Raw genomic sequence first — 13,075 nt, 5'->3', positions numbered from 1 at the left:
TGAGAAACTGTTTCCCAAAGTGGCTATACCATTCCCACCAGCAATGTATGAGAGTTTCAGCTGCTCTGTATAATGTCCAATTTTACATATGGCATTTTTCAATTAGAAGCATTTTTGTATTTTGGTCCAAATCTACAAAATCATCTTTGTTTTTTGTTTTTTTTTAACATCTTTATTGGAGCATAATTGCTTTACAATGGTGTGTTAGTTTCTGCTTTATAACAAAGTGAATCAGTTATACATATACATATGTTCCCATATCTCTTCCCTCTTGCATCTCCCTCCCTCCCACCCTCCCTATCCCACCCCTCTAGGTGGTCACAAAGCACCGAGCTGATCTCCCTGTGCTATGCGACCAAAATCATCCTTTTTAATGATTCCATATTCTATTATTATCTTATCATTCCTACTGTGGGCCATATACTGATTCTAATTTTTTATAAATAATACTGGATTGGATTATTTCCTTATACTATATTACTAGATTAAGATTACTAGGTCAAAAGTATGATTATATTTATGGCTCAAGGGTCAGTTTAAAATAGAATTAATGTATATAAAATGCCTAACAGTTTACTTTATATAATAAAAATAAAATTAAAATAAACATTTTGATATAGTTTATCTTTTAATCTAAAATGAACATTAATTACTCATGTAAGTTTCTTAAAAACTTGAAATAAAAAATTTTAAGAAATGACCCCATTTATAGGAATTTTAATTAGCAGTCTTAGCACTAACATTTCCTACCAAATTTTTATTTTAAATTTTTATTCACAGTAGGAAATAAGAAACATGACACTGCCCACAGACCCTCAATACTCAGATGAAAAAAAAAATGGCTCCTGTATGCAGCAAAGCATACATTTATTAGCAGCAATAATAACTTACAATCTGGCATCTTATATAAGATGCACACTGCAGCATTAGTCAGGTATCATATACTGACTCACAGTATGAACTATATTTCGAAGAATCCCCTCTGCCTTGAACCTCTGCAGAATGTAGATACCATAATTATCTACTATACTATAATAGTCTACAATGATTACCTACCATGACAGTTATTCTTAGAAATCAGCCATTCAAAAACCTAAATCATTTTATTTATACAAAACAAACTCTTTTTGCGAAGCCATCTTCTTATTTTAAAATTATTAGGTAATCATTACAAATATGGACATCATGTGAAGTATTTTTGCCTAGCCTGTACAGCAATTTATCCATTTCCATCAAAATTTCTAGTTGATAATATAAGTAAAATAGAAAAGCATTATTTTTTAAATGTGTATTAACAGCTAGAGATATTCTTTTTTAAAATAAAAACTCCTCTCGAGGGTAGATTTACCATGTTAACCAAGCGCCTCATTAAAAATTAACATCTGTCCTTACCATCTGGATCTACCTCTCTTGAAATTTTAAGTGCCTCTGATGTTGCCATATCTGTATTAGCAGCAGTGACAGCGAGGATAATGGAATTTGGATTACTGATGAACCGAAGAATGAGCTCTCTGATTTGAAGCTCAATATCCTTAGGTTGATCACCTACAGGCACCTGGACCAAAAAGAGATGATCAAGGAACTAGTAATAAAAATCAGCTCAGCTTTTTTTTTCTCCCCATTTAATCCACAGAATATAGGTATTACTCCATTTACAGATAATTAAAATGAAATTATATACTACAGTATATATGAATTTGGTAATATGTAAAAGTCTCAAAATGTAATCTTGCAAATATCAAAAGTCTACCATGTTAAGGATTGGTCAATATTAATTGCCTAGAGAAAAATTCATTCATTCACTCAATTAGCAAGTATTTATTGGCAACCTTTATTTCAGGCACTGTTCTACATACCAGATTATATCACAGTAGTGAATAAGAAAAAGACCAAAATTCCTGCCTTCACTGAGCTTTAGTGATGAGAAGCAGATAATAAACGCATATATACATAGTATCTAGGTGGTGGTAGGGCCATGGAAAAAATAAAGGTGAACAGGAGGCTAAGGAATACTTAGTTAAAGCTTATACTTTTAGGGACTTCCCTGGTGGTCCAGTGGCTAAGACTCCACGCTCCCACTGCAGGAGACCCGGATTCGATCCCTGGTCAGGGAACTAGATCCCACCGGCCGCAACTAGAAGATCCTGCATGCCGCAAATAAGACCCGATGCAGCCAAATAAATAAATATTAAAGAAAAAAAAAAGCTTATACTTTTAAATTATTATTTTAAACGGGATTATGCTTTTAAATTGAGTAATCAGGGGAGACCTCACCCAGATAATGACATTTGAGAGAAGGACCACAAACTGAAAGAGATAAGGGAGAGGTACATGCAGATACCTGGGGGAAGAACATTCCAGTAAAGTGAACAAAATGGCAGAAGGCTGGAGCAGAAGGAGCTAGAAGAGTAATAGAGACAGATCAAGTAGATACTTTAGATCTCTTTAAGAACTTAAGCTTTTACTCTGAGTGAAGTAGGACGCCACTACAAAGATTCTGAGCCAAGGAATGACACAATCTAATTTTCACTTTAATAATACCACTCTGACTGCTTAGTTAATAAATTATGAGGAAGACCTCTTAGGAGACTATGGCGGTAATCCAGCTGAGATGATAGTGGCTAGCTCAGGATGGTAGCTATGAATCTGTAAGACGTGACAGAGTTCCAGATATACAGGCACACCTTGTTTTATTGCACTTTGCAGATACTGCATTTTTTACAAATTGAAGGTTCGTGACAACCTTGTGACAAGGAAGTCTATTGGCACTAATTTTTCCAACAGCATTTGCTCGCTCTGTGTCTCTATATCACATTTTAATAATTCTTGAAATATTTCAAACCCTCCACCAGCAGAAAGATGACGTACGACTCACTGAACATTCAGATGATGGTTAGCATTTTTCAGCAATAAAGTATTTTTAATTAAGGTACGTACATTGCTTTTTTAGACATAGTGCTATTACACACCTAAAAGACCAAAGTACAGTTGACCCTTGAAAAACACAGGGTTGGGGCACTGACCCCCTCAGGTAGTCCAAAGTCTGCTTTTGACTCCCCAAAAATTTAACTACGAATAGCCTCCTGTTGACTGGAAGCCTTACCAACAACAGGCAATTAACACATATTTTATATGTTATATGTATTATATACTGTATTCTTACAATAAGTAAACTAAAGAAAATGTTAATAAGAAAATCGTAAGGAAGAGAAAATACATTTACAATACTGTACTCTATTTATCAATATTTTATGTCATCTGTTTACAAGATAAATCTTCTGTCAGTACCTACATCAATATTGTCTTACATGATAACAAATCACTGTAGATGTTATATGTTATTACTGACAGTAGATATCAAAAATGAAAAGATAACGTAAAAAAGAAATTCATATTTATTTACATATATAACAATTCACGCATTGATAACAAAGAAGCAGCAATAAGATTGCTTTATGGTAGCCTAGTGTAATCGATATGATTGCTTCACAGTAGCCTAGCCTATACACTAATGAGTGAATCGTTATAAAATTTTTACAGCATACAGTGTCAAAGTCATATTCATAATACAGTATGGAAACCACTTACCTGTGATGATAGGCTGATACGCAGTTTCTCCAATTACAAAAGAAAGGCATACTGCATGGTAATATAATTCTTTGAAAGCAAAGTTATAAAATAGTAAGAAAACACATTATTAATTTTACATTAAATATCACTCACCTTATACCTATATAAAGACAGGCTATCCATTTCAATACAAGTCTTGTACATGATGTTCTACATAATGAGTACTTAGGCAATGATGACAAAAAGGACACAAAAACATCTCATGCACTGGGTCTTTGTTGCTGCACACGGGCTTTCTCTAGTTGTGGCGAGCAGGGACTACTCTGCGTTGCCGTGCGCAGGCTTCTCATTGCAGTGGCTTCTCTTGTTGCGGAGCATGGGCTCTAGGCACACAGGCTTCAGTAGGTGTGGCACGCGGGCTCAGTAGTTGTGGCTCGCGGGCTATAGTGCGCAGGCTCAGTAGTTGTGGCGCACGGGCTTAGTTGCTCCACGGCACGTGGGATCTTCCCGGACCAGGGCTCTAACCCGTGTCCCCTGCATTGGCAGGTGGATTCTTAACCACTGCACCACCAGGGAAGCCCTCTCATACAGTTCTTGCCATACAGTTACTAGATTTCACAAGAAGACACACACATATACAACAGAACTCTATGGCATGATGATTATTTGCTATTCATTAAGTGGAAGTGGATCATCCTCATTGTCTTCATGTGAAGTAGATGGAAGAAGAGGAGGATCTGGTCTTGCTGTGTCAGGAGTGGTAGAGGCAGAAAAAGCGGAGGAGGCAGAAGGGGAGGCAGGAGAGGCAGGCACACTCAGTGTAACTTGACGGAAATACATCATAATTTCTGTCTGACTTGTTTTTTCACTCTAAAAATGTTTCTATATGGTGCCAATCCTTCTTCCACCAAGTCAAAATCAGTCTTGAATAATTGGAACTCTTTGATGGATCGTGCAATGTCAATTTGTTTTTGGGCACTGCTTCTTTTACATCTTCTTCCTCATCATCTGGCACTGTTTCAGAAGTACTCATTTCCATCAAATCATCTTCTGTTAATTCCTCCCATGCACTGTCTACTTTAGCTCTTGAATTTCTACAAGATTCATATCTTGAAACCCTTCACCCACCCACCCACTTTTTTTTTGGACATGTCCACAGTCTCCTTCATGATTTCCTTGATTGGCTCTGTCGTAAATCCTGAAGTCTTACACAACATCTGGACACAGCTTTCTCCAGCAGGAATGTATTATTTCAGACTTAATATCTTTCATGGCTTTTTCAATAACAACAACATCTTCAATAGTGTAATCCTCCCAGACTTTCATGATGTTCTCTCTAACAGGGTTCTCCTCCATAGTATTGACAATCCTTTCCATAGAGTTCCATGTGTAATGAGCCTTAAAGGTCCATATGACCCCCTGATTTAGAGGGTGAATAGGAGACGTTGTGTTTGGAGACAAGTAGACCACTTCAACACCTGTGGCCAGGGGCACTATCTAATACCAAAAGAACTTTAAAAGGCAGTCCCTTACTGGAAAGGTACTTCCTGCTTCAGGGACAAAGCATTGATGGAACCAATCCAGGAAAAGTGTTCTCTTTGTCCAGGCCTTCTTTTGGGGCAACCAAAAGACTGACAGCTGGTGTTTCTCTTTTGCCTTCAAGGCTTGGAGGTTAGCAGCTTAATAGATAAGGGCAGTCCTGATCATAAACCCAACTGCATTTGCACAAAACGGTAGAGCTGGCCTATCCCTTCCTTCCTTGCATCCTGGTGCCTACTTCTCTTCCTTACTAATAAATGTCCTTTGTGGCATTTTTTTCCAGAATAGGGCACTTTCATCTGCATTAAAAACCTGTTCAGGCAGATATCCTTTCTCCTTAATGATTTTCTTAATAGCATCTGAGAACTTGTCTGCTGCCTCCTGTTATCTTGACATTTTTTAAGCCAAACCTCTTTCTGAAATTATCAACCTATCCTTTGTTGGCAATAAGTTATACAGCTTTAGACCCTTCACCTTCCTTTTGCTTTAAGTTGTCATATATTGACTTTGCTTTTTCTCAAATAATGTTATAGTCTATAGGTATGCCTTTCCTACAGCAATCCTGCACCCACATAAAAGTTGAAATTTCAATACAAGATATAAAGGCATTGCACATAAAGTACAAGGTTTTCATGCCTTCTGGCATAGCTGCAGCACTGCCTTCATGAATTTCCTTTTCTTTTTTTTTACAATGGTTCTTAAGCTGGATTCATTTATCTTGAAATGGTGGGCAACTGCAGACCTCAATCTACAGTGCATATCAAGCAATTCAACTTTTTCTTGTAACATCATGACTTTTCGCTGCTTCTTGGGAGCACTTCCAGCATCACTAGTGGCACTTCATATGGGTCTCATGGTGTTATTCAAGGTTTACGGTATTACACAAAACATGATGAAAAATATGCAAGAACCTCAAGAGATCACCTTTTACCATGATTTACTAGAGAGATGAACTGCTCAAGCAGAGATGATTAGCATCACACGGCATTTTAACGGGCTATTCACAACACTTGAGCTCAGCACAACAGCAACAGAAGGTGGCTATGAAATTATTACAGTAGTGCAGTATGTACTACAGTTCATCTTATGCAGTTATAATTAAATACTGCATCTTTACATATGTTTACATTTCCTTCTGCTTCAAATGGCACCATGTACAGTCTGTGTGTGCATAGGTTTTGATAAATGTTAACTTTTTATAATAGATTTGTATGTTAATTTTTATTAATTTTTTCAGTGTTTCTAGGCTACGCAGTTGTCTGCAAGTTTTTTCAAATTGCCACAAATCTCCAAAAAACTTTTCCAATATATTTATTGAAAAAAATCCACATATAAGTGGACCCATGCAGTTCAAACCCTTGTTCAAGGGTCGACTGTATAGTGTAAACATAACTTTTATATGCACTGGATAAACAAAAAATTTGTGTGATTTGCTTTATTGCGATATTCGCTTTATTGCAATATTCACTTTATTGAGGTGGTCTGGAACCAAACCTGCAATATCTCCAAGGTATGCCTGTATTTTAAAGGTAAGGAGAGCTAGAGGATTTGCTGACAGAGAAAGTAGGGTGTAGGATAAGAAGTGTCAAGGATGACTACAAACTTTTTGGCTAAGCAACTGGTAGAACAGAGTGGCCATTTATTGAGATGGAGGAGACTGTAGAAAGATCAAGTCAGGTTGAGGGACAGATCAGGCATTTGGTATTAGACACATCAAGTTTGAAATGCCTATTAGACATCTGAAGTGTGTATGTCAAGTAGACAGTTGGATATACAAGATGAATATACAAGTCTGGAGATATTTGAGTGTTGTCAGCATACAGACACTCATAATTAAAGTCATAAGACTGGATGAAATCATCAAGAGGTTAGGTGTACCCCTTTGACAAGAGGTCCAAAAACTTAGCTTTGGAGCACTCACTGTTTAGACACTGAGAAGATAAGAAACCAGCAAAAGAGACTGAGAAGGAGTGACCAGTAAGATCAGAAATAATCCTCTAGAGTGTGGTATCCTGGAAGCAGAGTAAAGAAAGTGTTTCAAGGAGAGAGAAGGACTCAACTATGTCAGATGCTGCTAATAGATCAAGGTAGTTGCAAAAAAAAAGGTTGATTAATCCATATGAGGTTAAGGAAAAACTACATTTGTTCAGGTGAAAACAAACATGACCATACCCACAATGAGTAACAACTATTCTTTACCTTAGTCATTCCTGGCAAATCCACAAGTGTCAGATTGACAACATGGGGTGAAAAAATCTTAAGATGAATTGGTTCAGGGCTTACTCCCTAAAAATAAGTTTTAAAATATCATATTAAAATCACATTAAAATTTCAATGAATAAAAATGCTAAAGTAAACCTCATTTTAAGTATTATACATTAGATGCTTTTAAATATTAAATAAACCATGATTTCTAAAACATTTCAACAATAAAAACGTGATGAAACATATAGGAAATAAGGCAGCTAGCCATAGGTTATAATCCCATCCAACCTTATACTATTAATATACACAATTTATTTCCCCTATATTATTTCACATTCTTTTCTCCGGATTCTCAGCAGATAACATTTCTTAAATATGTTTAATAGACTTAGTGCTGAACAAAAGAATAATGTATCACTATCCAAATTTATGAAGTTCTTGAGTTCAGGGAGTGAGACATAGGTAACAAGTTATCCAAATCAGGGAAGTATGGCAGCAGCAGCAGTAACTAAAAGGTAACCTGCCCAGAGATCAATAATAAACAAAGCTTAGTCAATCACTAAAACAGAGAAAAATATCCTGAATAGGCATAAAGAAATTAACATGGCTCCAAAAATGCCTGTTTGTCAGGAAAAACCTCTCCAGAATAGCATCTGGCAGATAAAAGGACTCAATAAATATTTTTTTAATATTAGTACTTAGCTAAGGCCCACTTGTGGGATTAAATGTACCCATACAAGAATGGAGGTAACAACAAAAGGGAAGGGAACAGAAAAGTAATAAGAATAAAGAAAGAAGAGAGAGAAAACACAAGCATTTAAGGGAGTCAGTGATAGTGCCTCGTGTCAAAATTAATCGTATCTTAGACACCTAATTTACTTTAAATTCTCAGAATCTGAGAAGACAATTCAGTTGTTAACATTACTTTTCATTTTCACTGAAAAAAAAAAAAAACCCTTAATTTCCCTCTCTTTGCTTTCATAAGTAAATCTAGCCTTACTCAGGTAAGAAAAAGAGCTCTTCAAAATACATGAATCTTGTAAGTTATATATTGCTTCTTAAATTAGAATAGTCAATCCAACAGAAAAAGATAACACTGTAGGAAGCATTGAATTAAAAAGTTACATAATAAAGTGATATACACATCTCAAGATCAAGAATAAGCACCTAAATGAAATATCTGATAGCATATAAAAACTCTAAGAAACAAAAGGTATTAAATAAAGTTTTTATATATTTGGGAAAATACTCCATTAGTTTCAAAGACCAGAATACTCTCGATGATATATTTACCGATGGTTATAATTTCCAGCTCTAAAGAGATGCCTACCTTATTATTTCCTGAAATCCTTTCTGTTTCATTTTCAATTTCTTGTCGAATTTCATCAAAATCTGTGTAAAGCTAAAAATTATTGAAACAAAAAACACGGTATTCAAAATAAGATTATAAGTTCTTAAGCGGGGTTTGATAAATTTCAAGGATGTCTATGGATTTGCTTCAGAGAATTAGTAAACAAACTCTAATATACACATATATTTTTCTGAGCCAGAGTCATAGTTTATATGAGTTTTTCAAAGCTGCCTGAGCCCACAACAGTTAAGAGTCTCCAAATTAGAGAGAACAGGGCTCAACTTAAATGTTTTCCAAATAAACTACTATGGTTAGAAATGTTAAGATAAGGTTTATTTTATAAGGAACAGCTGCTTCAAGATAACAATGCTACATTGCCAATCATAAGAAACTAAATTATCAACTACTTGTACCCAAAAAAAATGTTTTCAACATGTTAGTTCTTCACCATATTCTTGTAAAATTACCTTATTTTTGGTGTGAAGAAATTTACCCCATTCTTCTGCTTCAACCCCTGGAAAAAGAAAAACTCCATTTATTGGAAACTATGGAAATTACTTTTTAATCTTTATTTAGGAATTCAAAAAGGCAGTACAATATTATTTGTTCCTATTTTGCCATTAACTACAAGTTAACTTATATTTTAAGATCTGCTAAATTATACTCTCACATTTTCAAAATTGTACCAGGTATTTCAGAAACGACTAATTTCAGAGCTGCTCACAGGTCTTCCCACTATTTGAAATCTAGATTTTAACAAATAAAACTGTTTACCTCTCCTCATATTATAGTAAAATATGTATACTTTATTTTTAAAAATCTTACACATGAAAAGCAGTTTATCTGATGAAAATACTCAAGCTAATGGCTAAAAGAAGAAAACTTATGAGTCATACTGAATAATGCAAAAAGCATATATAATAGATTTACACATAACTCATAAAAATTTGCAATATGTGAATGAAACAGCTAACTTTTCATTCTGTTTTGTCGTTTTCATTTTAATTTGGTTTCTTGTTGGTAACCCATAAAGTCACAATTTGTCGTTACTTTAAAGAGCTCTCTCAGTAGTATGAAGCTACTCCATAATTTATATGCATTTTCAACGTGATTTTTCCCCCCCAGGAACAAGATTATGTTCTCCCTTGGAACTGAAGGTAGGAAAGAAATGAAATGGCATGGGGTGGGGGGGATGGGGGGAACCTGGCATATGCCCTGTATGGAGTTGCTACTCGCCAGTAGTTTCCAAAAATAGGTCTGTTCCTCTTGCACTTGCTGAAAAAAGGAAAAATTATTCACTGCAGGTACTGTTTTGAGTGGTCTGAGACTTGGATAGCAAATTTTGTTCTGATTTTTCCAGAGAAGCTAGAAATGCTTAATTGTAGAAAAGTAAACTAACTTTGCCTCCCCCAAGCACAGCTATTCTGCTTTTGCCAAATTCAGAGTTTTAAATGTCTTAATGATTAAGTTTATGAATAACACATATCAGCCACCTGAGATCAAAATAAAAATGACTGTAAGATCTTAAAATAAATATTTACTGAGGAAAAGGTGGATCAATTTCTTTGGTGGGATAAAGGTAAATAAACTGGATCCTTTTTGCAAGTAAAATGCTCACCTACTTGAAGCTTAGTACCTTCTTCCAAGAAGTCTCATTGGAGGACTGGAGTAATCTAGATGAATAGAACTCAGAGGCAGGTACTATATACCAAAGGGGGGTTCTTAATTTACCTTATCATATAGAAGAGGCCTGGCTTCACAAGCATGTTTTTAAAAATAAAAATAAAATAAATTACATTCACCACCAAAAAAAGCCTGCATTCTGATGCAATGCCAAAAGGTAACAAGAACCACTAACACCTGCAATCAATCAATGTGGATAGGCAAATAAAAATGGAAGAAAAAAAATGCACACAGCCTGTAAGAGTACAAAAGCACACATGCAGGCATAATAGGAAAAGAAGGGCCAAAAACAAATGGATAAAGGAAACCTTTAGAAAGGTGTCTTGAGTTTTTCCATGTAGCAGGGTCTGTAGTTAAAGAGAAACAGCACAGAATGATAAGTTTAGTGCTTATCCCTAATATTTCAAACCTTTCTAAAAAATCAAGTGTGCAAAAAACCTGAACACATTTCAAATGCCATTTCAAATGCATTCAATTATTCCAAATTTACAACTATAAAACTTCCATTACAATTAGTTATAATTAGAGGGATGTATATAATATTTTCAATGACATAAATGAAGTATATAGTGTGCCATAATTTATTTTTATTTTCCATTACACCTAATTATATCACCTCTGGTTTCTAATTCTAACAAAATGGATTAAAATTAATTTACTATTCAAAAATTTGTCTTAGATATCTGATAACTATGGGTAAAGATAAATTACCTAGTGGAAAAAAATCTACAAAACATATCAAACACATCTTTCAAAACCCTGATAGTAAATATGCAAGTATTTACCAATTGAGCTTTATAAGGGATTATTTTCTTTGAAATATATATTGAATTTAACAGAACACCACAGAAACAGTTTTGGTCTTTAGTCAGCATGCTACTTTGGATTTAGTCTACAAGGAGATCTGAGGAAAACTTGATTTATTTCTTACAAATATATGAAAGGTAATCCTAGAGTTCAAAGTTCAAACTAAACCACCATCTCACTTGAAAACAGTTTTTGTTTTTAATAAGATTTTATCAGAAAATTCTTTTACATTGGCAGAAGTGGGGGGCAAGATGAGAAATAGTATAAATCTATATATTGACACCTCAATTATCCTATGTAGTTGGCAGAATGAGGGGTCTCATGTTAAATAAATTTTCCTGATAATTGAATTATACATAGTAATACTTAAATAGTTTAGCCAGTTTTGATGGACCTATATTTAAAATGGATTATACTGCTCCATGTCGTGTTAGGATCCACTGCTCTTAAACTTACCTATTAATGGTAACGTGTGCCTTTGTTACATAATAAAGCCTTTTGAGGCTACAAATCCCTATACAAAATGGTTAGAGACTGATTTTTTCTTTTTTTGAAGTTCTCCTGTCTTTACGTTTTCCTCCCCTTTCTCCTGTATGGTTGCCAGGCTGTCAGGTAGTTCATACTCTTCTGGCTGTCTCCTGCTTCACGGTTTATAATTTCCTCTAGGGTAGAATGATTTGTGGTAAGGTAGAACTGTTTATCCTAAGGATAAATAGGCTCTGATGAGAAGTTAAAGAACTATTCTAGTTATTAATAAGATATATGACATTTAGTACTCAAAATTTACAAAATCTATTTTGTGTTCTGGGTGGCTGAGTTGTCATTTTAAGTGAGGTTTTATGTTTTTTAATATAAAAAATAAGCACTAAGCTTTGGGGAAAAAAAAAATATATATATATATAGGTAAAGATATGCAGATTTACTGACCAACCACCAAGAAGAGACATCAACAAAACAGACTGGACATACAAACAAAGAGATACCAAGGAACTGACACTTCTATAACTGAAATGTACACCCTTTTCAGAAACACTGCCCACATCTGCAAACAGTTTCTGAGAGACAGGATATCATCTGCCCTTTTCAAGATGACTGAAGAAAATGAAGAGTTAAAAGAAACAGACTTAACACCATACAGTTTCTTGAAGTTTTAGTTTAAGGTATTTGGTAAAATTGATGATGTTAGTTAGTCAGAATGAAATTTTTAAAGAGTTATTCTATACATTTGAAGCTGGACCATAAATTAGTCCAAAATGATTAAATTCAAGGTTCAGAATTTCAATAATAAAGAAATATTACAGAAAAGCAAAGTGATGAATAATATACCAAGAAGCTACCTAATATAATTAAAAGACTCCTACATATCCTCTGGCAGTCTATCCAAAAATATTTATCATTATATCATTATATGTTAACATCTACAACTTCATTAACTTGCTTTAGCGATTAACTTTCTGTAGTCATTGTAGATGCTCATGACAGGTCTTTTTTTTTCCCCTTTAAAAAAAAAATCAAGCTATCACAACAATGCTCCTATAATAAGTAAAGGAAAAGATCAGATACAGAAATTAAAGTAACTTCAATTGCATGAAATTATCATCCCATCTTAGATTAGAATATAAGAAACAGAATGAAACTTCATTGAAAACAGATCTCTGCAGAATGAGAAACAAACATGGTACTCTGCTGCAAATGCAATTTAATACTTAGAACATTTTATAGACTTTTATAAATAAGACAAAATGTGAACCAAACCCTGAAGATTAAACATATTACTCTCATCAAACATTCCAAACCTCACTAATGTAAAAGTATGATTAATAAAGGATACATATTTAATAGGCAATTTAAAACATGCTAATAAAGATAGTGTGTCTTAAAATATTTTCAGTTTAACCAAAGAAGAACTGCTATAAAGGA

General features: G+C 34.4%; 1 protein-coding gene across 8 annotated transcripts in view; it reads right to left on the bottom strand.

Annotated features, from left to right (window-relative positions):
• The window catches only part of DNM1L (dynamin 1 like), a 65,597-nt gene that overhangs the window by 19,450 nt on the left and 33,072 nt on the right, over positions 1 to 13,075 (bottom strand). For 4 of the 8 annotated variants that reach the window (XM_036865048.1, XM_036865052.1, XM_036865047.1 and 1 more), the window contains exons 3-7: positions 10,657 to 10,695; positions 9,133 to 9,179; positions 8,645 to 8,716; positions 7,309 to 7,395; positions 1,393 to 1,555 (exon numbers count right to left, since the gene is read on the bottom strand). In XM_036865048.1, coding sequence (XP_036720943.1) covers positions 1,393 to 1,555; positions 7,309 to 7,395; positions 8,645 to 8,716; positions 9,133 to 9,179; positions 10,657 to 10,695 — 408 coding nt within the window. The remainder of the gene's footprint in view (positions 1 to 1,392; positions 1,556 to 7,308; positions 7,396 to 8,644; positions 8,717 to 9,132; positions 9,180 to 10,656; positions 10,696 to 13,075) is intronic. The other 4 variants (XM_036865051.1, XM_036865050.1, XM_036865054.1 and 1 more) reach the window with 1 other exon arrangement.

Source organism: Balaenoptera musculus, chromosome 10 (assembly GCF_009873245.2).
Source record: "Balaenoptera musculus isolate JJ_BM4_2016_0621 chromosome 10, mBalMus1.pri.v3, whole genome shotgun sequence".
In the NCBI taxonomy this organism is placed as follows: domain Eukaryota; kingdom Metazoa; phylum Chordata; class Mammalia; order Artiodactyla; family Balaenopteridae; genus Balaenoptera; species Balaenoptera musculus.
Note: the sequence above shows the minus strand (reverse complement) of the source record. Positions and strands in the feature narration are given on the sequence as shown.